Here is a 22,907-nt window from a genome sequence, read left to right on the forward strand (position 1 = left end):
TATAGTACATATAAGTGCTAGGATGTGCAACAAAAGAGGAACTTAATCGCTGCCTATGACTCAAGTGCTGTTTTGACATTGTGAACGCAACATGCGAGCGTTTGAAGACGTTGAGCGAGGAAGGTACAGCTCGCATCGGAGTTAATTTGAACGGCCTGCGGACCCTGGTGGTGCTTAGTAGAAATAACAGCGGAAGGAATTTTTGGTAATCTATTTACATTTAGAGGGGTGACCCTCGTTATGAAGGCGTTGTCTTCTGCTAGGCGTTGTTGGGGGCGCTAGGGGTTGTTAGGGCCAGTGAAGGCGTTGTCTTCTGCTAGGCGTTACCATGGTGGTTCTCTTGCCGCTTCCCAGGCTGGAGCGGTGTTCAATTTAACTTTGACGCGATCCATACAACGCCGAGTTGATGCTGTCTAGACCACGGTGGAGGGCAAGTGAACAAGTGTTAGAGACGATGAAGTTGTAAATAACACCGTCGTCCAGGTACTGAAACCGAAAAGAATATCCGTTCGGTTACGGTTACGATTCAATGTCAGAACTCTAAAAGCGGTTTCGGTTACGATATTCGCCGTTTAAATATTCGCAGTTACAAGTAACCAAACAGTTCAACCGGTATTTTTTCGGTTTTCTCCCGGATGTATCTGCAGGCTGCGTGGATGTCGCAAAGTGACCTACACAGTGCAAACGGGTAAAAATGAACATATTTTTCTGTTGCTCTCCGAAAGGGTGGTGCTGTGCACCTGCCAGGTCCAAGAAAGGGTGAGCGCTTTCTACGACGCAGTTTGGCCATTTGCGACATTTCGGGTAAAATAATTTGTTCAGGTCTCTATTATCTATTACGTCTATGAGGTCTCTATTAGAAGACCCTAGTGTTTTTTGTTGTTGTTGTTTTTTTTGCTTTTTTCGTTTTTTTTGTGCCCAAACGAAAATAAAGTTGTTATTATTAGTATTATTATTATCTCGTGCACATTCATTTCGCCCGTGTTATAACAAGCTACAAGGCAAGAAAAACTGCGTGTGTTCAGAGGTTAAGCAAACAGACGTAGAAACAAACAACGTACAATGCTTGGTGTGATCACAATTAGTTCATAACTCATAAGGGACGTACACAATACATGTCATCCGATGCGTATGTTATCCGATAATGGTTGCAAGCAGATAAGATGGTATGTTGTCCACACAACTTATCTATTTATTGTGGTACTCCAAGGGCCTTGCGGGATTACATGGAGAACGCATAACAGAAATGAAAATAATTACAGAACAGTAGAAAAAAAGACACACACACACACACACACACACACACACATAAATGGGATGATGATGAGTTGGGTCATTCTCCGCCGTTATGGCGGTACACTGCCCCATTGCGCTTGTGGAAGGGATGAGAAAGTGATGATGATGGAAAGCTGGCCGGTTAGAGTTCGTCCATTAGTCCTGTGCTGGAGAGGAACTCAGCAACAGCTCGTAGGCCTTGCATCAGATGTGAGGGGTCCGACCATGGCCCGAGAATTTTGGCTAAGTCGAACTGGCGTTGATCGACGCGTTGGAGAGCAGTTTCCATGAGGGCGCGCTCGCGATCGTACTCTCCGCAGACCAGGAGGACGTGATGGAGGTCACCACGCGTGGAACACAGGTGTTTGAAGGCCGGTGTAAACGCTACATTAAGTCTCATGCGGTGGATGAGTGTGGCAAAGGAACGCGGCATTCGGCGGGGGAGAGTAAGGGACAAGCTGGGGTCAACGAAGTAAAGTAGAGAGTGGGTGGTGATGTCACGTTGCCATTGAGACTGCATCATGGGGTCAGTGAGGCTTGAGACGAGGTAACGGCGATCCCCCGGAGACAAGATGATGGGGACACGCCGGGTGTACTGGTGCGCGCCTGCGGCTGTTCGATCTGCGTCCTCGTTTCCGCTGATGCCCACATGACCCGGGATCTACTGCAAGACGATAGAGTGGCCCTGTGCGCTTGCTTTGTTGTGTACTTGTAGAATTTCAATGACCACAGCACTGAGGAAGCCGCGAAGTCCCATAGTTGCCACACATTGCAGTGCATATGTGGGATCTGTCAAAACGACTCAGGAGCGAACGGGCTGTCAGTAATTTTCCGCAAGGCGAAAAGAATAGCATAAAGCTCACCGAATGTTGACGATGTTTTATGTGAGAGATGATGGCCATCTGATTTTTTTTAAATTCCGTGTTAGCGCCCGGAAGCAACTGTGGCTATGAGCGGCGTAGAGACATGGATAGATGGAGAGAGGACAGCAGGAAGGAGTGTGGGGTTAGTATGCGTCCTGGGCCGACTTCAATGGGAACTGTGCCGACATTCGTCTGGAAAGTCTTCGGAAAACCCAGAAAAGACCTCAGACAGCACAGCCGGTGATAGGATTCGACCCCGTGTCACCTCCCAGTCTCGGCGTGGAAAGCGATCACTCTAACCACTATGCCACGGGAGCTGGTCATCTGAAATTGATTCGGAGGGAATGACAAAGGCAGACGACGAACTTCCCCTCGTGGTTGAGCCGTCCGTGAAAACTGCGGTGGAAGTATCATAACACGAGCTCATCATATCGAGAGTGAGCTGCTTCGTCACGCATGCAGCGACGTTGCCTTTCTTTCCTGTTAGCCCAGGCACCGACAGAGAAATGCAGGGCATCGGAAAAGTCAAAGGAAGAGTGCTGGGAGCTGTGGGTGCGACCACAAAGTCAGGTATGTTAGCCTTCAGTTGAGACACACATGGGTGTACATGCTGTGCTTGCGTCTCCGAAGCTTCCTAACTTGAAAGATGATGGTCACTGAAAAGGTTAGCTAGCTGTAGCACTCGAACCTGCATCTTCTGGATTGCCGGTCCAGGGCTCTACCAGGGCTTTCATCGTTAATTTCTTAGGCAAATTGAGGCTTTGTTTGTATTTGTCCCTTCTATGTTGTTCCAGCCTCAGAACATCCAGTTCTTTCATGCTCTTTCATCTTCCTAACTTGCGGATGCCGCCGATGGTGAGCTAGAAGGCGGAGGTACTGCCGACACGTCTCCCGAAGCACGTCTAGCGAAGCACTTCAAGCGGGGCGCTCTTAGCCTCAGCAATGACCATATGGGTCTCTGCCGCCCGAGGGACTCCCAAGCACACTCGGAGATTGCGCGCCAGGAGACACTGAAGCTTATGGACTGAGGAAGGTGGAAGACCATTCAACACAGGCAAGGTGTATGCAAGTGACCCGCGAACCAAAGCTCGGTGGACGGCCAAAAGCGACGCCATGGCACTGCCCCAGTTCATGCCTGCCAGATGCCTGATCACCGCAATCCACCCGTGGACCTTGGCTTCCAAGCTCGCTATGTGCTTCACCCAAGACAGTCTGGCGTCTACCGTAACAGCAAGGAAGCGATGAAAAGATGCACTCCTCAGCTGTACACCAGCAACTGAAAGAGGGAAGGGATGCATGTTCCTTCTCGTAAACGGGACTACCACGGACTTTTCAGTCGAGATGTCCATGCCGGCCGTTGTGAGGTAGTGCTCAATAGTGTTCAAAGCGTGTTGCAGGTGCCGCTGGATGGCCGGACGGGATTTGCCGCTGGTCCAAATGCAGATGTCATCCGCGTAGATCGAAATTGACAGTTTCTTTCCAATGCAGCCCCAAATACCAGCCATGGCCACGTTAAACAGAATTGGGCTCAATACGCTCCCCTGTGGAACTCCATGGGTCATCGATACATGCTCTGTATCCCCTTGACGGGTGCGAACAAATAGTTGCCTGCCATGGAGGAAGTCCTTAATCCATGAGAGAGCTCTGGAGGGTAGGCCAGCTTGGGTGAGGGGATGGAGAACGAAAGCGTGACTCACGGTGTCGTAACTGTCTTCTCACGCGCCTTTTCTTCTTGACATTCCTGCATTCCTGACAATCCTGACATTTCCTGCGGGAAGAAGGAGTGCCTCTCGAGCTACCACTCGATTCTGTGGAGGACCATGCGCTCCAACAACTTGCCAAGGCAGCTAGTCAAGCTCACTGGCCTGAAAGGAGATTGCTGAGTGGGCAATTTTCCCGGCTTCAGTAGTGGGACAACGCGCGCATGCTTCCAACTGTCAGGTACTTTCCCGGTTCTCCAGGACGTGTTAAATACCTCGAGCAGGCACTTCTGACATCGCTCATCCAGATTACGGATAGCCCGGTACGTGATATTGTCCGGGCCTGGGGAAGATCGAACACGTGACAGGAGGAGAGCGTTCTTTAACTCCGAAAGCGAAAAGCCACTGTCCATGTCCGGATCAGTGGTGACTGGACTAGTTTCAATCTGTTCTGTCAAATAGGTAATGTGGCTCATGAAAGCCGTGAAAAAAAGACAAGAAATGGCTACAATGTGACAGGTTCTGTAGACAAAACACCGGCACAAACTGTGTCTGACGACCTGTTGTCAGCGGTTTGATCGTTGCTCAAAATACAGGGTGTCTTTTTTTATATATACAGATTTTTCACACACACACACACACAGAAAAAAAAGCTATAAGGGCTATAGACATCCTGTTTTCGCTTCTATCATCTCTGGGCCGGCGGACGTCCTTGGCCATCCGTTGCTCAACCATCGAATGACTAATTACCTAAAAATCTCAAATTCCTCAAATTCTCAAAGCCCTCAAATTCCCTAGTGATTCCTGTCCACGCCGATATTAGCCAGGGAGTATACTCCTTTGACATGCGATTTTGTAATAATAATAATAGTAATTGGGGTTTTATGTAGCGAGAGACGGGATTTTTTGACGCATTTTGTAATCTGCTGTTCCAAGGCATTTTCGCAGAAAAAAAAAACATTTTATGCAGGAAGGAATCCTTGGAGAAGTGCTTCGCATTCGCCCACTACCTGAGAGAGAAAGGTCAGATGAAGGTCACGTGGCTCACCTGCTTTTCCGAATCGATGCTCAGAAGACACGTTATGACGATTACGGTTGGTTGATATTAACGACATATTTAGTAGACAACCTGTCTGTTTTAACGAAGTACACGTCTGTGCTATCACTTTTCACTTGGTCTGTTGTGAATTCACTCGAAACTGTAAAAGGTAGATGCGGGTACATGTCAAGCCACCTGGCAAATTATTAAAAAAATAGCAGTGAATGAAATAAAGCATGTTGAGACAGTATCAAATCAGCTTAAGGAGTGTACGAAACATTACTATAAATTATAGTTAATCATGACCATATATACTATATATTATCAATAATAATGTAGAAATGAAAAACAGAAGCTGCAGGCAAAAATATGTTCATAATTTGATTGCGCCCATCCCAGCAGCGGAGGTTCGTTTGCTTTGCACACTATAGGATGCGACAAGACTCAATGCTTACCACATCGCATTTCAGAAGTCTTACTGCCCTCCAAACGAAAAGCAGGATAGTACGGGACAGCTGTTTGCTTTGCAACTGTTGGACGGGACAGGACGCAATGCTTGCCCACGTCGCATTTCAAAAATATCACTGCGCTCGCGTTACAAACGAAAAGCAGGCTAGCAATGGACAGCTGTTTGCTTCGCACCTGCAGCGTGGGACAAGACGCAATGCTTGCTGCTTGCCCACATCGCATTTCAGAAATATCACTACCCTCGCCCTACAGACGAAATGCAGGATAGCACTCGATTGCTGTGTACCTGTAGGACGGGATAATAGGCATTTCCGACGTTCACAAGACGATAACAGGCACTTCCACGAGCGCAAGTTGTTTCGCTGAACGTCCGGTGTCGACTTTGTCAGCTATATAAATGAAAACCACCGGTGATTCGGCGAAAGATAAAATTATCATCGGGTATGTGGAAAAACTTTACGTTTTCAGAAATTTTTCATGATGAAGGGTGGAGAAAATGCCAATACTAATGATTAAGTTAGGGTGGCAAAAGGTTTGTTTAGGCGTTGTGGGTAGTCCCGCATTTACCTGCAACCCAAAGCTACAGCGAATTTTTACCCGCAAATCGCAAAACGGCGCGCGTATCCTCGCACTCGCGCTTAGCTCTGCTGGTGAATGCCAACTACCCAAGCAGCACACAATATTGGGCCCATATTGGCTGGTCATTGGCGATACAAGTCCAATATGGGGCCCGTTCCACCAAGATTTCCCCCATATTGGCTGAAACTGGGCAATATGGGCCCCATATTTGATCAAAGGGAGGAAGAGGGGGAGTTGGTGATCGTTCATGTCGCTTCAATGCAGCACTGAGACGGGACGAAGGGCGGTTAAAACATGGTTTAAATTGTCTGCGCAAATAAATTCCTGTCAGTTGAGAGTTTGCAGATACGTTTGTCTCCTTGTTTTAACCGCCCTTCGTCCCGTCTCAGTGCTGCATTGAAGCGACATGAGCCCCATATTTCCCAGTTTGAGCCAATACTGGGAATATCCTGGCAATATGGGCCCCATATTGCAAAGTCTGGGCCAATATTGGGAAAATCCTGGGAATATGGGCCCCATATTGCCCGTGTACACCCCATATTGACTGAAAATACAGAAAATGGTACGTACCCGTGTTGCACAAATGCCCAAGCAGCACGGCAAGATTGGGCGTTCAAGCGTGTGAAATGCCCAATTCAGTACGTCGTTACATCCAGCAACTTCCTGCATATGATACACATTGTTCGAAACAGTCAACATACGTGGGAATCCCATTGTAACGTTCACTAGAACTCGACAACTCAACTTTCCACGTTCTCGAAGCAGCCGCCATCTTGCTTCGCGATGCCGATGCCAATCGGTCGAGCCGACTGAGAGCGAGCGTGGTCGTTTGAGAGAAATCACGCGTCCTACAACTAATGCGCATGCGTGACAGTCGGATCAAACGTTTCATACGTGATAAAATGTCGCGGGTTCCTGTAATGATAACGGAATTGCGGCAGGTCAAGTAAAAAACACAATGTTTGATAGGAATGGATGCCTCTTCTGTAAAGTCAGGTGCTTTCGAGTTGCTGCAAGCAGTGTGAGTTGCTCTGGCGTATGTCCGTCACCGTCACTAAAGTGTTTCGCTCCTTTGTACTCCCGGAGCGGGTTGGAAATTTTTGGTTCATAGACTGTTGCAATCCCAACGAAGGCTTCTGAGGGACGTTTGGCATTCAGTGGGACTGCTTGTTTCCTTCAGCAAGACGGGCGTGGCGCCCGTTCTTCATTTTTGGGACGATGCAGTGTTTTTTTTTTTTTTTTTTTTTTGACGTGGATTAATGAGATCTGCAGAAAGGAAAAAGCAAAAAGAAGAAAGAAGTAACATCAGTGGTGGATATTAAACCGGATAATGCTTTATTATTGCAAGGACTCCCCGTTGGCGTTATCACATAAATATTAGCAAAATATTGGAAACATTGGCGCAAAATCGACTTGCCAATATGGGCAGCCCATATTGGTCCAACATGGAGCCAGGTTGCACTCCCCGTATTGGTCCAATATTGGCAGCCCATGTGGGTCCAATATTAAACCAATATTGACGTGATGCTTGGGTACCCGTAGAACGAAACGGCCGTCCGCAGCTGGTGCAAGCACGGTCAAATTATGAACATATTCCTCACGGACAGCCATACTCGTAGAGCTCCGGCTCTTTTTTTTTCTCTCTCTCTCATTGTGCGTGCGCTTTCTGGCGTGCACTGCGACGTCCAGAAGTTTCGCTGACACTATTGAACACTGACGTGTCAACGAGACACCCTGTCTGTGCTGACCCAAGATCTGATGTTTAAGCGCGAGTAGGTAGATTCGCAAACTGACGGTTACTAGTGTACAGGAAGCATCACATTGAAGGCTACCGGGATATACTACATGTTTTCTATGGCGGGTAGTTCCGCGGGACTGTCCGAATCCCAAAGCAAGAGCTTTCTCCTCCCCTTCGTGCACAGAGCCGCGACCCACAGCAGGCTGACCGCACCTTCCCCAGAGCCCTGTATAAAAAAAAGGAGTCTATACCTGGAGTCTATACCTGTCTATACCTGGAGCTCCACCCACTGTTCCAGGTATGTGACCAATGACGGATTGAAATGCAGCTCGGTATTATTAGGCCCATCCAAAGTTATACTTCGCCCGTGTCTACTGAGCGCCATCATGTTGCGGAAACTGGGCTGGTTTGGATTGAAACGGATAACCCTAGCGACATACCAAAACTGTGGAAGTTGCCACTTTATCAACGTCGTCTGCGTGGACAGAGGCATGTCGGGAAGACGCAGAATTGCAGAAACAGTTTCTTCGTACGCAGACGGCTACCGGTATGAACTTTTAACCACGTAATATATGCAGATAGAATCAGTAATGGACAAAGAGGTATATACATATATGGATATACTATCAGTAAAATAATCAGACGTGGTCGACAGATTACAGGAAAGTTAACAAAAATTAGGTTATTTAATGGGTAATCTTACACAAAGATTATAATATGCTATGAAACGTCGTCCACGTCTTATTATTTTACTTTTATTCAACTTCGCAGCCGTCTGATATATCAACTTCTTTAACCTATATACAGGGTGTGTGCAGAAGAACGTGACCCGCATTTAGGCACATAGCTTGTTGCCTACCTTACTAACGAACTTCCGGTGGCGCACGATGGCGCATTTATGCGTGCAAAATCTGCAGAAAAATTGTGGAAGCCATACTCAGCTTAAAAAATAAATGGAACAACGAAAACGTCGGCTTCCGTGCATCAGAATAGGGCAACATGGTGGACGTAGGAGAGTTGTGTTCAAGTACCGCTAGGGGAGCTATCGGTGCATGAATCGAAACGATGTCCCACATGGATGATCATCGGCAGTACCCCTAGCGGTACCTGCACATAACTCTCCTGAGACCGAAATACACTACCATGCACTGTCAAGACCGCCCTATTCTAATCCATGGAAGCCCATGTTTTCGCGCTCTGTTTATTTTTTTACACTGAGTATGGCTTCCAGGATTTTTTTGTAGCTTTCGCACGCATAAATACGCCGTCGTGCGCCACCGGAAGTTCCTCGGCTAAGTAGACAACGAGTTACATGTAAAAATGCGGGTCACGTTTTTCTGCACACACCCTGTATATGTATACCTTATCCGTTACTGATTCCATCTGCATATGTGGTTATATGGCTATATATATGTGGTTATGGTGGCATATATACGTTGTTAAAAGCATATATGTTTGTAAGAAGAAAAAAACAAGGAGAAATTGAACTCGTCTCCCGACTCTTTCTGTTACTCCTAACAAAATGTACTACATATAGTAAAGCATACAGTATAAGTATGTATGTATGTATATATATAGTTGTGGAAGAAAAAAGACGCGGACAACAGATTTTAGGGAAGTTGGGAATACTAGTTTATTTAATAGGCTGAAATTACGAGTTCAATCAAAAAGTTTCGATCGTTTCGATCGAAAAATCAAATCGTTTCGACAGTGGCACTGTCGAAACGTCGATCCTTTTTCATGGCCACGGCCTATCACAAACGTCACAATCGTGTCCAAACTCGTTATTCAGAAATTCCTCCGCAAACACCGCGTTGGCCAGTGCAAACACCGACGGACGCGCACACGTTTCAAGTACACACGGATGACACCGTTTACGTCTCTTGGTCACGGCTGCGTGCTCGCGTAGTTGTTCGTTCACCCGCCTTCGTCTCTTGGCCTCGACTTCTCGTTCCCAAAACTTCGGATCTTCTCGGCGTCGTCTAATCGCCGCTGCCTTGTGTTTCCTCACTTGTGTGGCCAAGTTGTCTTCGTGCAGCCAAAGCACGTTGGGCAGCTTGTTGACTCGATGTGCCAAGCCGTTCGCATGCTGCAGCAGCGCGCCGAGCCCTGAACTTCCTTCTGCGGAGGGCGGATGGACTCTCAGTGGCCTCCCCATAGCGTCTGAGTGACACACTGACGGCGCTCGCAGCCAGCAGGACATTTTTTAAATTTGCTTTTTGGTTTGCTGCTGCGCCATCCAATGGCGCGCGTCGCATAAAATGTTTCCGACTCGACGCAGTGACCTTGGCGAAAGCTCCCTCGTGCGGCTATCATTAAAAAAATTGTCAGGAAATCTCTGGTTCGATGTTCCAAGCAAAACCTCCATGCTGGGGAAGTATTGGTGAAATGCCGGCCCCCCATAGAAAATAGCAAACAATGGAACGCGCTCACGTTTGATTGACGGGTTGAGCCTCCTTTTAGGCTCCTCCTAGTGGTCAGGCCCCCTTTTTTATACGTGGCTATACCTTCACAAAATATCACCCCCAGCCCCCGCCAGTATCATGTCGCCTCCCTGTGGTGTGCCGATGAGCTTCCACGTCTCAAATAGGACGAAAGACCCTCCTGCAGCTGGGATGGGTACGATCAAATTCCATCATAATGGAATAATATGTATATATATATATATGAAATTAAGTATTAAATAATAAAATAATTAATAATCATATTACATTATTTTCATTATATTATCATTATTATTAATACAAATAGGTTTTCCACGATGTCGTTCAAATGGGTCGTTCTAAGGAAGTGCAATACGTGTAATTTAGCGCAAGCAAGACGTGTTCAGAGTAATACATGTAAGATTGCTCTTCTGTTGTATGTTACAGTTATCCCTGAAGAAGCCATCACCAATCTTGAATCGAGCGGCACTGTGGTTGAGCGACAAGGTACAGGTTGTGTAATTATAACCGACTGACTGAATTTAAAGAAGCCGTTCGTAACAAACCACGTCAGTTTTGGTGTCACGCCCTCAGTCGTCGTCCTGGTCATCTTTTAAAGAACGCTAGTCTGGCGGCCTGATGGACACCTGACTACATGTGCTGCGGACACCTTCTTGTGGCGTCTATTTTGCCACCGTAATACTAATGAGCGGGCGAAAATGATAAGTGTATTTCTGCCAAATTGTTTGTTCCGCTTTTTACAAGATTTTATATACCACAAAGAAGAGATGACTAGTCAAAAGTGTCCTTCCTCATCATCCATTCAAGCGACTGCAAAGTGTTCATTGTAGTGCGGTTTTGATGTGTGTTCCTAGCAAAGATTTGCGAATATTAATGGATAATCTTCGAGACGCAACGCTAATGCAGGCACGAAACTTGTTACCAAAGATGCAGCCTTCCCTTCACATGATGTTTGACTGGAACAAATTACTTGCAGTTTCGTTGCAAATTACTACTTAATGTCGTTTCTAATCTGCAGATATACCGAAACGGATTCATCCTGAACTGTTCATCCTGTGCGACAGTGCCTTCGTTCAACACTTCAATAAAGGACTGGAAAGTATCATCTTCTACTTCGGCATCACGATAAATGCGGTAGGTGGATTCATTTTGATTGATCTGTAACAAGGCATTGTTTGGAGAGGTCTGTTATATAACTACCTAGTGTATAGAACTTTCCAGGTTTAACGCAAAGTTATGCTGTTTCCTTTTTGCAGGTCTTATAATTCATCTGAACGCCATTTTCGAGACACAAATATTAAAAAAACTAACAGAAAGTGCTAATACGAGTCTGGTTCAAAAATGGAGGGGGATTTTTTATTTCGTCAGTTTAGTCTCGGGAACAATCTTTTACATGCATCTGGAACAGGAATCATGGAACATCTTTTACATGCATCTGGAACAGGAATCATGGAACATCTTTTACATGCTACTTTTCAATATCGTCACATTCGAGTGAAATTTTATCATGCACAAATGGTGTTTCTTTTGTTGGCTCTCAATCTTCCACGCAGTTGAATATGAAGGTTAATGCTGCGGATGTTGTTGCCAGCACAGCTCGTGGTCGTGGTGAGCTGTGATGCTGACGAGGGAGCACAGAATGATTGCGAAGAGATTGGGAACATATTGGGAGAGAACTTAAGAATAGTCCGTTTCACAGCACTCCTTGCTTAGACATTGCGACTGGAATATGAAAGTTTGGACAACTCTGAACACGTCACAGCATGGAGGCGCAACAGATTTTATGACTTCACGAAAAAGAACAACACAGACACATAAAGGGATGATGATGAGATGTAGCTGATACCGGCTGATTGCACCAGTGCAAATTGTAAGAATGAAAGATGATGATGGAAATTGCAGTTCAGGTGATCAAAATACGGTGCAGGGACCGATTGATGACAGAAACTTCCAAAAGTGATGGAGACCTCGATACATAGGTATGAGCAGAACTAGTCCAGGGGCCCGGCACATTGCTGAGGGAAAAAGGGTTGACTGCATGCATCCTGTACTGCAAGATCTTTCCCGCTGGTAGACGGGGCAATTCATAAGTAGGTGGCATGGGTAAGTGCGCACATTGCATGTAGCACAAAGCACCGACGATGCACGGCGAAGGCGCTGCCTCATAGCTGGGATAAACGCGACGTTGAGCCGCCTGCGGTGAAGAAGGGATGCGCAGTTTCATGGGAAGTCATGAGGGCGCGACAATGAGAGAGACGGATCTACAGCGTGGAGCAGAGATTAGGTACGTTATGCTGTGCAGCCACTGAGATCTCATCTTGTATGCAGAGATAGCACGGAGAAGAGACCGACAGTCGCCTTTGGGCAAGATGATGGAGTGGGCTGATGTAATCTGGTGACCCCGTAAAACAGCCTGGTTTGCCTGTTCATTGCCAGGTATGCACCCATGACTAGGTATCCATTGTAACTCTACTCAATGGTCCATGTCCAACAGCTGTAAGATTGCAGCAAGTCAACAACTATGGACACAAGAGGTCCGCGTATACCCATTGTTGCCCGACACCAGAGGGCCCTCATGGAGTTTGTGTTGGAGATCCATTGTCGAAGCGAGTACTGCTCAATCTTACGCATCGCGAAATCAAAGCACGCAGCTAAGCACACGTTGAAGACGTCGGATGACGGGAACTGCCAGTTACATCATGCCAATGATATCATAACAGAGGCGCATGCGGAGCTTGTTTTAGTGGATGAGACGTCCGTCAAAACAGTGGAGTTCGCGTAGTTTGCACATCATACCCAAAGTGCATGCTCGGGACACACTAGCAGCAACTTTTAATCAGCATCAGCATCTGGGCTTCAGATGCTGAATGCTAGACAAAAACTTTTAAAATACGACAACATTTCTTTAACGCACATTTGGGGCCTCGGTGTCCGCGTCGCGTGACGCTGGATGGAGACGCAGAGAGGCTCTCGCGATGCGCACTCTCCCCCTCGTCTAATTGTTTCTTTATCGCGCCGTCTCTGCTGACAAGAAACGCTTCGGAGGATACCACGGCTCAGCAGGGAGATTTAGCAGATTGGTAGGTCTTTACTGTATTGGTTCCGAAAACATGATAAGCCAAGCACCTCATTCCTTTGAAGTGGAACCTGATGCACGAAAACTCTCTAATGTGTGCTTCATTTTTATTCCGTGTTTGCACCGGAAGTACAATAGGAGAGAGTGGGGGACAGGGGGGTTGGTGTGCGCCCTCCGCAGCACTGTGCCGACATTCTTCTGGAAAGTCTTGGAGGAACACATGGAGAACCTCAGACAGCACAGTCTTTAGCAATCCCCTAGTTACAACAAAGGAGCAGGCGCCTTTACCCACTCGGCCATCCCGCTGGTCGCTCAGTGTCTGCACAGCTTAACTCACGTGATGCCGTCCACATTGTCTGGCAACACGGACGCCGCAGAGTTAATGCTGGTTCACACTTCTGCGTTTACTGTTGAGCTTGCACTTACGGCAAATCGTTTCCATGGCAACAAAGCCTCGCTCTCCGTAAATGGTGTAAATGCAAACAGAAATGGAGGAGTTGAGCCAACTTCAACTTTCTCTACGCAAGCACCACAACCACAAGCCATGTGCACACTTGGAGGAGATTATAGCGCATGTGCACTACGTGCACGGGGAGCTCACGAGCACGCAGCGGGCACACGTAGTATCTGTGGCGTTTCCCTGTTATCCCGAGGGGGTGCGCTGTGTACGACACTCGATCAGGAACGTAATGCTATAACGCTATGATGTGGACGAGGAATACGAGAGCGGCCACGTGAACCCGTGGCGCGATATAAAGCGCACAAACGCAAGCATAAAACACAGCAGTGTGAGCAATCCTTTACAGGTGGTGTGCTGCAGAGCATCCGCGCAACTTGCGCAAATATAAAGTTAGTATATATGATGCCATTGCTGCGGAAGATTCAGACGCGGTGGCCGAAAATGAGGAGCGAAAGCAGCGTGCATAAGTGAGCATGTTTGCAGGGCGACACCTGTGTTTCTAAATGACGTCCATGGCAACCTATATGGTCGGGTTTGCCATTGTACCGCACAAAAATTATGGTCGCCCAGAGTGCAGGGACCACCCTCCTTCAGCTGCAGTAATTTTGGCAACGGTACAGTAATTTTTTTTTATTCCTCCGTGGGAAAGCTTCAGCAAAGAGTGCTGCCGATGATGGGCCAACAAATGGAGATAGTGACAGTATATCTCATTAAAGCGCTGAATGACAAGTGGTGTTTCTCTCGCTTCTGCCATGACTAAGCAAGTGTCTGCTGGACTCGGCATGCCGAGACACATATGGAGGCTATGTGTTAGAAGACACTGAAGCTTGGATTTGGAGAATGACGAAGTTCTGTGCAGTCCTGGCGGCATACAGGAGTGGGGCCGCACACCAGGGCATGAAGAATGGCCACGAGAGAGCGCGTGTCATAGCCCCACCTTAAGCCAGCAATATATCGAACAAGAGTGATCCTGTAACAACTGCTCTGCACACGCTCTGTGGTCCTGAAGGGGCGCGGACAATTGCTCACCGGACATTTGCTCACTGGACATATGCTCACCGTCGAAGTGATGAAGCCAGACATTTGTTGACACCATCGGCCAGGGTCCCCCACATACATTTTTTGTTACCGTTAAAACGCCTAGCCTGCTAATGCGCAAATACACTGCGAGTATTTTGTTGCATCAATGGGGCAATCATCCTCCAAACGAAAGAAAGAGAGAGGGAAGCACTGGGTCCACCATCCCTACCCTCGCAAAGGCGTTTTACTTTACACACGCAATATGCAATCATTTGTATTAAATGGATAAACAAGAAAACTCTTTTGCTTAGATTCATTAATTTTAATAATGAAAGGTAATTACTGATAATTAAAGATGATGATCATTGTGAGAGGCTAGTAGCCAGGAGCAATATCGGGTTGGTAGGCATCTCTTTTATTTAAATCTATTCACACATGAGCAAAAGGCCATACAAGTGATGCACACAGTACTCGCATGTGATAGATGTTTGAGACGTAGAAAATATGATACAGAAGCCATTTTGTGGTGGAATTTTAAAACCTCACACATGGACAGAGCCACAATTTTAGCCTAATGGTGAGATGAACTGATGTTACGGCAGGACATGAAGGCAAAAAGTGATCAGATTCGTTTGGTAATAGTAAGCTTCGGTGCATCATATGCTATCGCCTTTGCATACGTAAGAAATAGCATGGTGGTTCAGCACAATGCGCAATGCTCTCGTTTTGTTTTGCACATGCGCAGAACCACCAACACTGTGCCCTACGTACGCAAATGCGATACCGTATGATCGACGAAAACTTTCTATTGGGCTAAAGCCGTTTTGTGAGCATTAAGAAAAGCCGTATGCTGCCTATTGCCGAAAATACCCCGTTCCGAAGACGCATAGGAGTGCACAGATCCATGTATGTGTGGCTCTTCTTTCTTTTTGCAGTGTTTGGTATGAGCAGTTGTGTTAGAAAAAACCACTGGCATTGTCAATACATAAAAATTGGCTGACAAAGATGGTGAGAAATTGTCTGGCATCTGTGCTTGCATGGTGAGCAACTGTGGGGTGAGCAATTCTCCAGGATTCAGTAGTGAAAGGGGTGCTTTTTCAGCCATATACTCGAAGGGGCTTTGTCAGCTACACAATGTAGCATAATTTTATGCCGTTAGAAGCCACGGGACCCTGTAGAGCTCTCTACATGGTGCGCACAAAGGGGATGTTTCAGCACTGTTCTTCAACTTTGCATGCCGTTTTCTTACAACTTAAGAAGTAACCACGATACATTAGTTGTTATAGTAGACCGTGATAGTAGAATCCCATGGCAAACAACGTAGAGTTTTTTCTAATCCGACACGAGCCAATTGTAATCAAACACAATCCAGTTGCATCCCAGTAAACCACCGATGTCCCATGGACGTCCTGAAAAGATCCCGAAGTCCTGATCCACAAAAAATGTCCCAATGATGTAAATAAGACGTCATTCGAAACGTCCTAGCGTTGTCTAGCCAGGATGCATTTTAATGATATCGCTGGGACTTCGAAATGGCGTCCCGATCGGATGTTGATTTAGAAGTAGAATACAAACATACTTTCGATGCTCATTATATTTTTGTATCCTTATGATAACGTTCAACAGCGTGCAGCAAGAAACTAAAACAGTGACACTATTTTTTATCCGTGTTACCGAAGTGGCAACACACAAAAATTATTCATCTGAATTTACAAAGAAACTCCCGACATGGTCCGAGCTTAGCAGATGTACCACAATATCTAGCTTCTGTTTCCTTTTACTGTAGTGCTAATAAAGGTAGTTGGGAAGGCCGAGAAGACCTCGATATCTCTTGCAATATCTCCATGTAGAACGGAACACACACAACTACATCTCCAGATGTGCTTCCCTGCCGGAACGAGAAGACATAAGATCATTGAATTGTCGCCACAATTCCAACGAGATCCAAAGACAAATCAGACAGTCAATTCGTTCATTATGTAGCCGTCAGGTACAAGTTCCTCACTGACAGAATCAGGGTTTTTGAAGAGAAGCTATACCTTCGCGACATCATGTTCCACTATGTTGTGTGGCGAAGACCGTACCCACGGAATAAAGAAGCAATTCAATGAATTGGCTTAATGGATATAAATGCTAAACGCTGATCTCCACTTGATTTAATGTAATCCAACATGTTTTGTACACACTGCACCAGTTCAAAGAATGCGAAACCAATTGAAGGAATTGGCCTAGAGTATCAATAAAACAACAACTTTATTTCTAAGGTTAATAATGAGGAGTTTCGTCGCTAGTGTGGATACCCGAGCCCACTGGCATAAAATGCGATGAAATGTGCCCCTTCACCATAAGGATCGAAGTCCTGACGTGTCTAAAAAGACCAAAAAAGCTCTCATCACAGAGTGTTGATGGGCTGGATTTCACCAGGGGCCAAGCAATTTTCATAGAGATAGAAAGGGTGAAATTCCAACTGACTAAGGATCTGAGAGAGCGCGGTTCGGGAAGGTTGGTAGCATGGACAAATAAGAAGAATGTGCCCAGGTCCCCTACGGCACCGTAGTGACATCATCGGTCAGAATAGATCAGATATGCATAGAGATTCCAACTGAGCACTGCACATGCCACTTGAGGTGGCGGTTGATACTGCGGCGTCTTTTAGCCATCCAGTGATGGTTTAACACCATCAGAGTGACATCGCGGTGTTTCGCGATGGGTTCCCGCGTCTAATATTTTGGCCTGCAGCGGTGATATCGGGATGCTGTTTCTTGTGACGAATTTCCCTTCCATCCCCCTACGCGTACACCTTGCGGCTTGTGAAAAATGCTGGCGGTTGTCCAGATATTTGAAAATTCTAGACGACCGTCGGTGCTTCTGACACCTTCAAAGTCTTGTAAATCCCGCCCGGACTGTTGGATCGAGACCAAAATTCAGGTCCGAACGGGCCTGGATTAGCTGTGTGATCGCGCAAATCACACAGGAACTGATCTGTAGTGGTTTCGAACTCGTAGGCGGAGACGCGTTAGTAAAATTCGTTTTTCCGAACTTCAGTGCCCTTGTTGGAAAGAAGTTCGCCTCGGACATGGTTCATACTTGGAGAACCCACTGTTCTCGACGCGGAGCACGTGATAAAATTCACCGCGTCTCTCTAAATTTAGCAGTTCTCGAGTTAGAGGATTCCGCGTTCACACTCCTCCCAATACATGGAACCAGCGGCTTCCCCCCACCCCCCCAAAAAAAGCCTTCCCGTTGCTGCCACATGGTCATGTTTGCCTTCGTTAGGAAGGTCTCAATGTGCTCTTTCCAACAGCGTTTGTCCCGCAGGCGCGCGATGTTCCGTTCTCCCGATATCGGCTTAAGAGCATGACGAGCTGCGAGGCTGGCTAGAGCCACCCTGAAACGCTTCCCACTTTTCGGTGTCGTAAGTCGATTACCCGATGTCCGATTTAGTCGAAATTTTGTGTGCGCGTGCTCTGTTCCCTGGTCTACAACTTTCCAATTGAGACCAGCCGTCGATTTCCAGTGGTTAAGACGTCATTGTCGAAATTCCTGACACCGACCACCGTTCACCGATTTTTGTCCCTGTCTTCAGGCTTGAAGCCCACGGCGGATCCGACTTCCTTTTAATGGGCACACGCACTCGACATGGGAAACGCGTAGAAACTTGCCGCATCTTTCTATCCCTCTCGGTTCTCGAGTTAGAACACCGTGGCAACGGCGGTTCTCTGATACATGGGCCTGGGGCATTTTTTTCGATATCGGGTTCTTGCTGGCGTAGGAAGGTGATTGAGATGTGTTTTTGAAGAGGAAAACGTCCTCTTTCCGATAGCGTTGGTCCCGTCTTCGCGCGACTTTCCGTTCCCTTGCTATATCCCGAGGAGCGCCTGGCGCTGGGGCATGGCCTGGCGGGCAGGTGGCCTTCCTGCCGTTTCTGCGCTGCGGGCGGCGTCCATTTCACTTGCAAGCTTCGGTGCGTTCGCACGCCTTTTTCTGGCTCCCGTTGTCTCGCGTTCCGTCGTTGCTCTGGTGCCCTGGACTGCTGTGAATGTGTTTTTATGCCCTACTAGTGTTGCCTGGGGGTGCTTTTATGTGTGCACCCTGGAAGATAGGTCCAGAAGCCTTGCGATTTCTTAGATTAAAGGTTAGTTCTATGTTTGTACGATTCGTGCAACTTTTGTTTGGTATCATTCCTAGCGTGTGGGTTCTATTACTTTATGCTAGCAGTGTGATTATTACCCTTTTGATTCCTATTACCCTATGCTTTATCTTTCAGCTAAGTGTACTCGTGACCCTACCAGCACTTTTCAAGGTGAAGATGCAACATCGTCAGTGGCCCCGTTACTAATGTCTAATCTATGAATTTCAGATACTTTCGACGTATTCATTGCGGTGAACAACGCGCTTGGGACAGCACACTCACGACGTGGGAAGGTCACAGAAATGTTGAAAGACATCAGGTAAGTTACGCTAAAGTGCGTTTCAGAGCTCTTCAGTGACTTGTGTTTACTGCGAAACAGATTGGGCATACGCTTCACCCGTGCAACTTCGTCATGTGCTCCACGGCAGCACAAGCCTTTACGGCTGTGCCACTGTATGTAAAAAATGCTGAGTGATTTTAATAAAGAATTTGCAGGGAAGTACAATGTGTCGCACCTTGTTGACTCTTTTACAGATGTGTGGAAACGTCGTAGCGGATGAATGTGAATTATGGATCTCCAAGTGGCGTCCCCCGCGTCATTTTCAAGATTGTACCCGTTTTGAAGGTACGTAGTGAATGTGCGAGGCATTCACGTTCCTACTACGTGGTTATCCATGCGTTTCCCGTCTTCGCAGGCAATAGGGCTGTTGATAGGGAGAATGCTAGGCTACTGCAGACTGCAACCATAGGCGCTGTGTCTAAAGGTATGCGTATACGTCGATGCGTACTTCACAGTGACATTTTGCTGTAGCAGTGTTTTTGAAATTACATTTCTTGCAGGTTAAGCTCACATGACGCGGCAGGGAAGGGAGTCCGTGGCGAAAAGTGAATATAGCCGAAGTTGGATAGCGTTAATTTTTGCGCACGAAAGGCAAGCTGGACACATCGCAAACCTCCAGTTGTACGAAACACAGTGCAGCATGGTCGTCGGTTATGCCAGTGCTTCAACATATGTTTCAGCGTCGCACTTCAGACATTGCGGGCATATACCTTTAAGTTTTTCCCCTTGTGGACCGATGCTGTGTGTGTTCATGGACATCATGTTTTCAAAGAAATGTAAGTTCTCAATAATAATGCGAAAAAAATGCTGGTCATGTTACGCTGTGATATACCTGGTGAGGTAATACGATGCTATGACGCTCAGTTTCATACGAAATAAAGTGTTTGATCTAATGTTGCTTGTTTGTGCCACTGATACGCACTGCTGTGCGGTGTTGATGTAATGTTCAGAGAACGCCACTAAGCCTGGCTAAGGCACGGGAAAAAGGTCCACCAGAGGTCCGTAAAAGGTCGTCATTGACGTACTATGGACTTCCTTGGGACGTGCGCGGATGTTATTTTGGCAGTTCTGAGTACGTCCCAAGTATGTCAAAATTATGTTTCAGGATGTCTTCATCGTTCTGAGGGTAACATCATGTAGACGTCCTTGGGACATCGGTGGTTTACTGGGATACTCCTCTCCACATATTTTAGACTTCTAGGCCATCTGATTGATCGACCGAAGCTCCGCCACTTCACGTTGTTTGCCACGGGATTATACTACTCGTGATAACGTGGTTCCCATGTTGTCTACCGCATCCAATTGGGTGATAAGATTCTGAGTCGGGAACGCTGTCATTGGTTCTGGTAGGCTCGGTAGCTTCCCGGTGAGATTATCAACGGTCTACTAACACTTGCTACTATCTACGCTAGTGGAGAACGTTAACAAAATTGTACTGTTCACATGCTCAAAACTTTTTCTTTCTGCATGTTTAAAAATTGACAGTGTTGACGTAGCTTCACAAGCCCATTTTCGGTAGGTGTTGGTGCGGATAAAAATATCCACAATATTGCATGTAGATAAAACAGACATTCCACTACACATCCTTTGGGGAAAGGCTAGTCCCATTTTTCGTCATTCTAAAGGCGTCAGAGCCTTTGCTTCTGTCTGCGCTTGCTAGGCAAATATCCAAAACTAGGGCGGGCACATTCAGGACGCTCTGCTTGGTCTTTTTCTGAAAGGTTTGCCTGCTATACTACACACTTTGTATCGATACTCATAGTTCCACTAAAGTTCCTGACCTTCACCCTGTTCTTAACAGAGGATGATATCGTTGCCGAAATGCACGTTTCGTAGTACGATCAAGTCAGAAATTTCGAACGAACCTAGGGGGATGATGACTCTATCTTCATTGTCATTAAAGAAAGATACCGAATGTGCAACAGGGCGTCCATGTAAAAGTTTTTAGACACCTTAGGACTTGGGTCCTCACTGTGAGGCAAAAATTATTCAATTTCACCACATTACCGCCAGCAATGGGGTAGAGTAACCCCCTTGGCAAAGAAACTCCCCTCGTCTCATTATTCACATAAAGTGGTTGTTTTTCGTTAAAGGTAAACATGCGATACCTCAGCGTGAAAGACCCGAATGTTCGTCTCAGGCTTGTGGGTTTCGAACTCCACACGGTAAGCATTTCTAACAAGTTTTTATCATTTCAGTCCATGGTAGCTTGTGTCGCTTATAAACGGCTTTTGAACATTGCTCGGGTTGCAATAGCAGACATAAGTAGTAATGACTGGACTCTCGTAGTTCACAATGCTCAACTGGCCCGAACACGATTAATTTATTAATTAGAGCTAATTGGGACCCCTCTCATTAATCAGCACACTTCAGGGAGTCACCATACTAATTAAGGAGCATCTAACTTGTGCCCAGACCAGCTGAGCGTTGTGGACTACGAGAGTTCGTAAAAAAATTGATAGAGAAAAGGAGTTTAGTTGAAGATCAACGACGCCATCTTGAAGAAAGCGGTACGGACCATAGCGGACCAGCGATACGGCGGTGCTGACCATCGCCGGGCGACGGAGCACATAGGCAGGTTGCAAAGCATCGCAGCTATGACCAAAGTTCCGGACATCCTGTGGCGTCAGCTGTGACGTCATCATGACAAGTCTGGGCAGGTTAGGACAGCTCTGGATATGCGAGGAGAAAAACACTCCTAATACAGAGGCTGGGAAAGCAAGGGTAAATATGCTAACCATCAATAGCTAACAACAAAAACAATTAGTTACACAACAAATGAGCCCACCACAACAGCAGTCATGGGGAGCGCAGAACGATGCAACTGCTCCATCCGACAGCCAGGCAGAGAACTGACTCGTAATGGTTTTTTCTCCTGTATAAAGTCCCACAGCTGCATTCCTAGCCGTTACATTCTCAACTAATCTCACGACAAACTTCTTAAGAATCACGTCAGCGCTACTCTCGTTTCCATGGCAGAAGAAGATAGAAAATGGCGGGGATGCCCGGACAACAGCAACCAACGCCCAACATGAAAATCATAAAAAAAGGGGGACAAAGTTATCACGAGCGAAAGCATTAGTTACACAACAAATCAGCCCACCACAAGAGGAGCGCAGAATGATGCGACTGCTCCATCCGACAGCCAGGCACAGAACTGACCCATAATGCTTTTTTCTCTTCTATAAAGTTACGCATCAGCAGCCTCCCTAGCGGTTACTTTCTCAACTAATTTCATGGCAAAATTATTAAGAATCACGCCAGCACTACTCTCATTCCCATGGCAGAAGAAGATAGAAAATGGCGGCGATGCCCGGACAACAGCAACCAGCGCCCGACATGAAAATCATAAAAAAAAAGGGACAAAGTTATCACGAGCGAAAGCATTAGTTACACAACAAATCAGCCCACCACAAGAGGGGCGCAGAATGATGCGACTGCTCCATCCGACAGCCATGCACAGAACTGACCCATAATGCTTTTTTCTCTTCTATAAAGTTAAGCATCAGCAGCCTCCCTAGCGGTTACTTTCTCAACTAATTTCATGGCAAAATTATTAAAAATCACGCCTGCACTACTCTCGTTCCCATGGCAGAAGAAGATAGAAAATGGCGGGGATGCCCGGACAACAGCAACCAGCGCCCGACATGAAAATCATAAAAAAGGGGGGACAAAGTTATCACGTGCGAAAGCATTAGTTACACAACAAATCAGCCCACCACAAGAGGGGCGCAGAATGATGCGACTGCTCCATCCGACAGCCATGCACAGAA

At 46.7% G+C, this 22,907-nt stretch overlaps 1 protein-coding gene and 1 long non-coding RNA gene across 4 annotated transcripts in view; both read left to right on the forward strand.

Moving 5' to 3' along the window:
• Positions 1 to 22,907, forward strand: part of LOC135391644 (venom metalloproteinase antarease-like TtrivMP_A) — a 74,420-nt gene that overhangs the window by 10,489 nt on the left and 41,024 nt on the right. For both annotated transcript variants that reach the window (XM_064621970.1, XM_064621971.1), the window contains exons 4-7: positions 4,809 to 4,932; positions 10,533 to 10,592; positions 11,125 to 11,240; positions 21,228 to 21,299. In XM_064621970.1, coding sequence (XP_064478040.1) covers positions 4,809 to 4,932; positions 10,533 to 10,592; positions 11,125 to 11,240; positions 21,228 to 21,299 — 372 coding nt within the window. The remainder of the gene's footprint in view (positions 1 to 4,808; positions 4,933 to 10,532; positions 10,593 to 11,124; positions 11,241 to 21,227; positions 21,300 to 22,907) is intronic.
• Positions 18,634 to 19,813, forward strand: LOC135393259 (uncharacterized). 2 transcript variants are annotated; one of them, XR_010422559.1, is made up of 6 exons: positions 18,634 to 18,797; positions 18,930 to 18,965; positions 19,023 to 19,113; positions 19,174 to 19,247; positions 19,329 to 19,558; positions 19,635 to 19,811. It is a non-coding gene; the product is annotated as an uncharacterized LOC135393259 (long non-coding RNA). The 2 variants fall into 2 exon arrangements; XR_010422558.1 differs by having other exon boundaries at positions 19,174 to 19,558; positions 19,635 to 19,813.

Source organism: Ornithodoros turicata, chromosome 4 (assembly GCF_037126465.1).
Source record: "Ornithodoros turicata isolate Travis chromosome 4, ASM3712646v1, whole genome shotgun sequence".
Taxonomy (NCBI): domain Eukaryota; kingdom Metazoa; phylum Arthropoda; class Arachnida; order Ixodida; family Argasidae; genus Ornithodoros; species Ornithodoros turicata.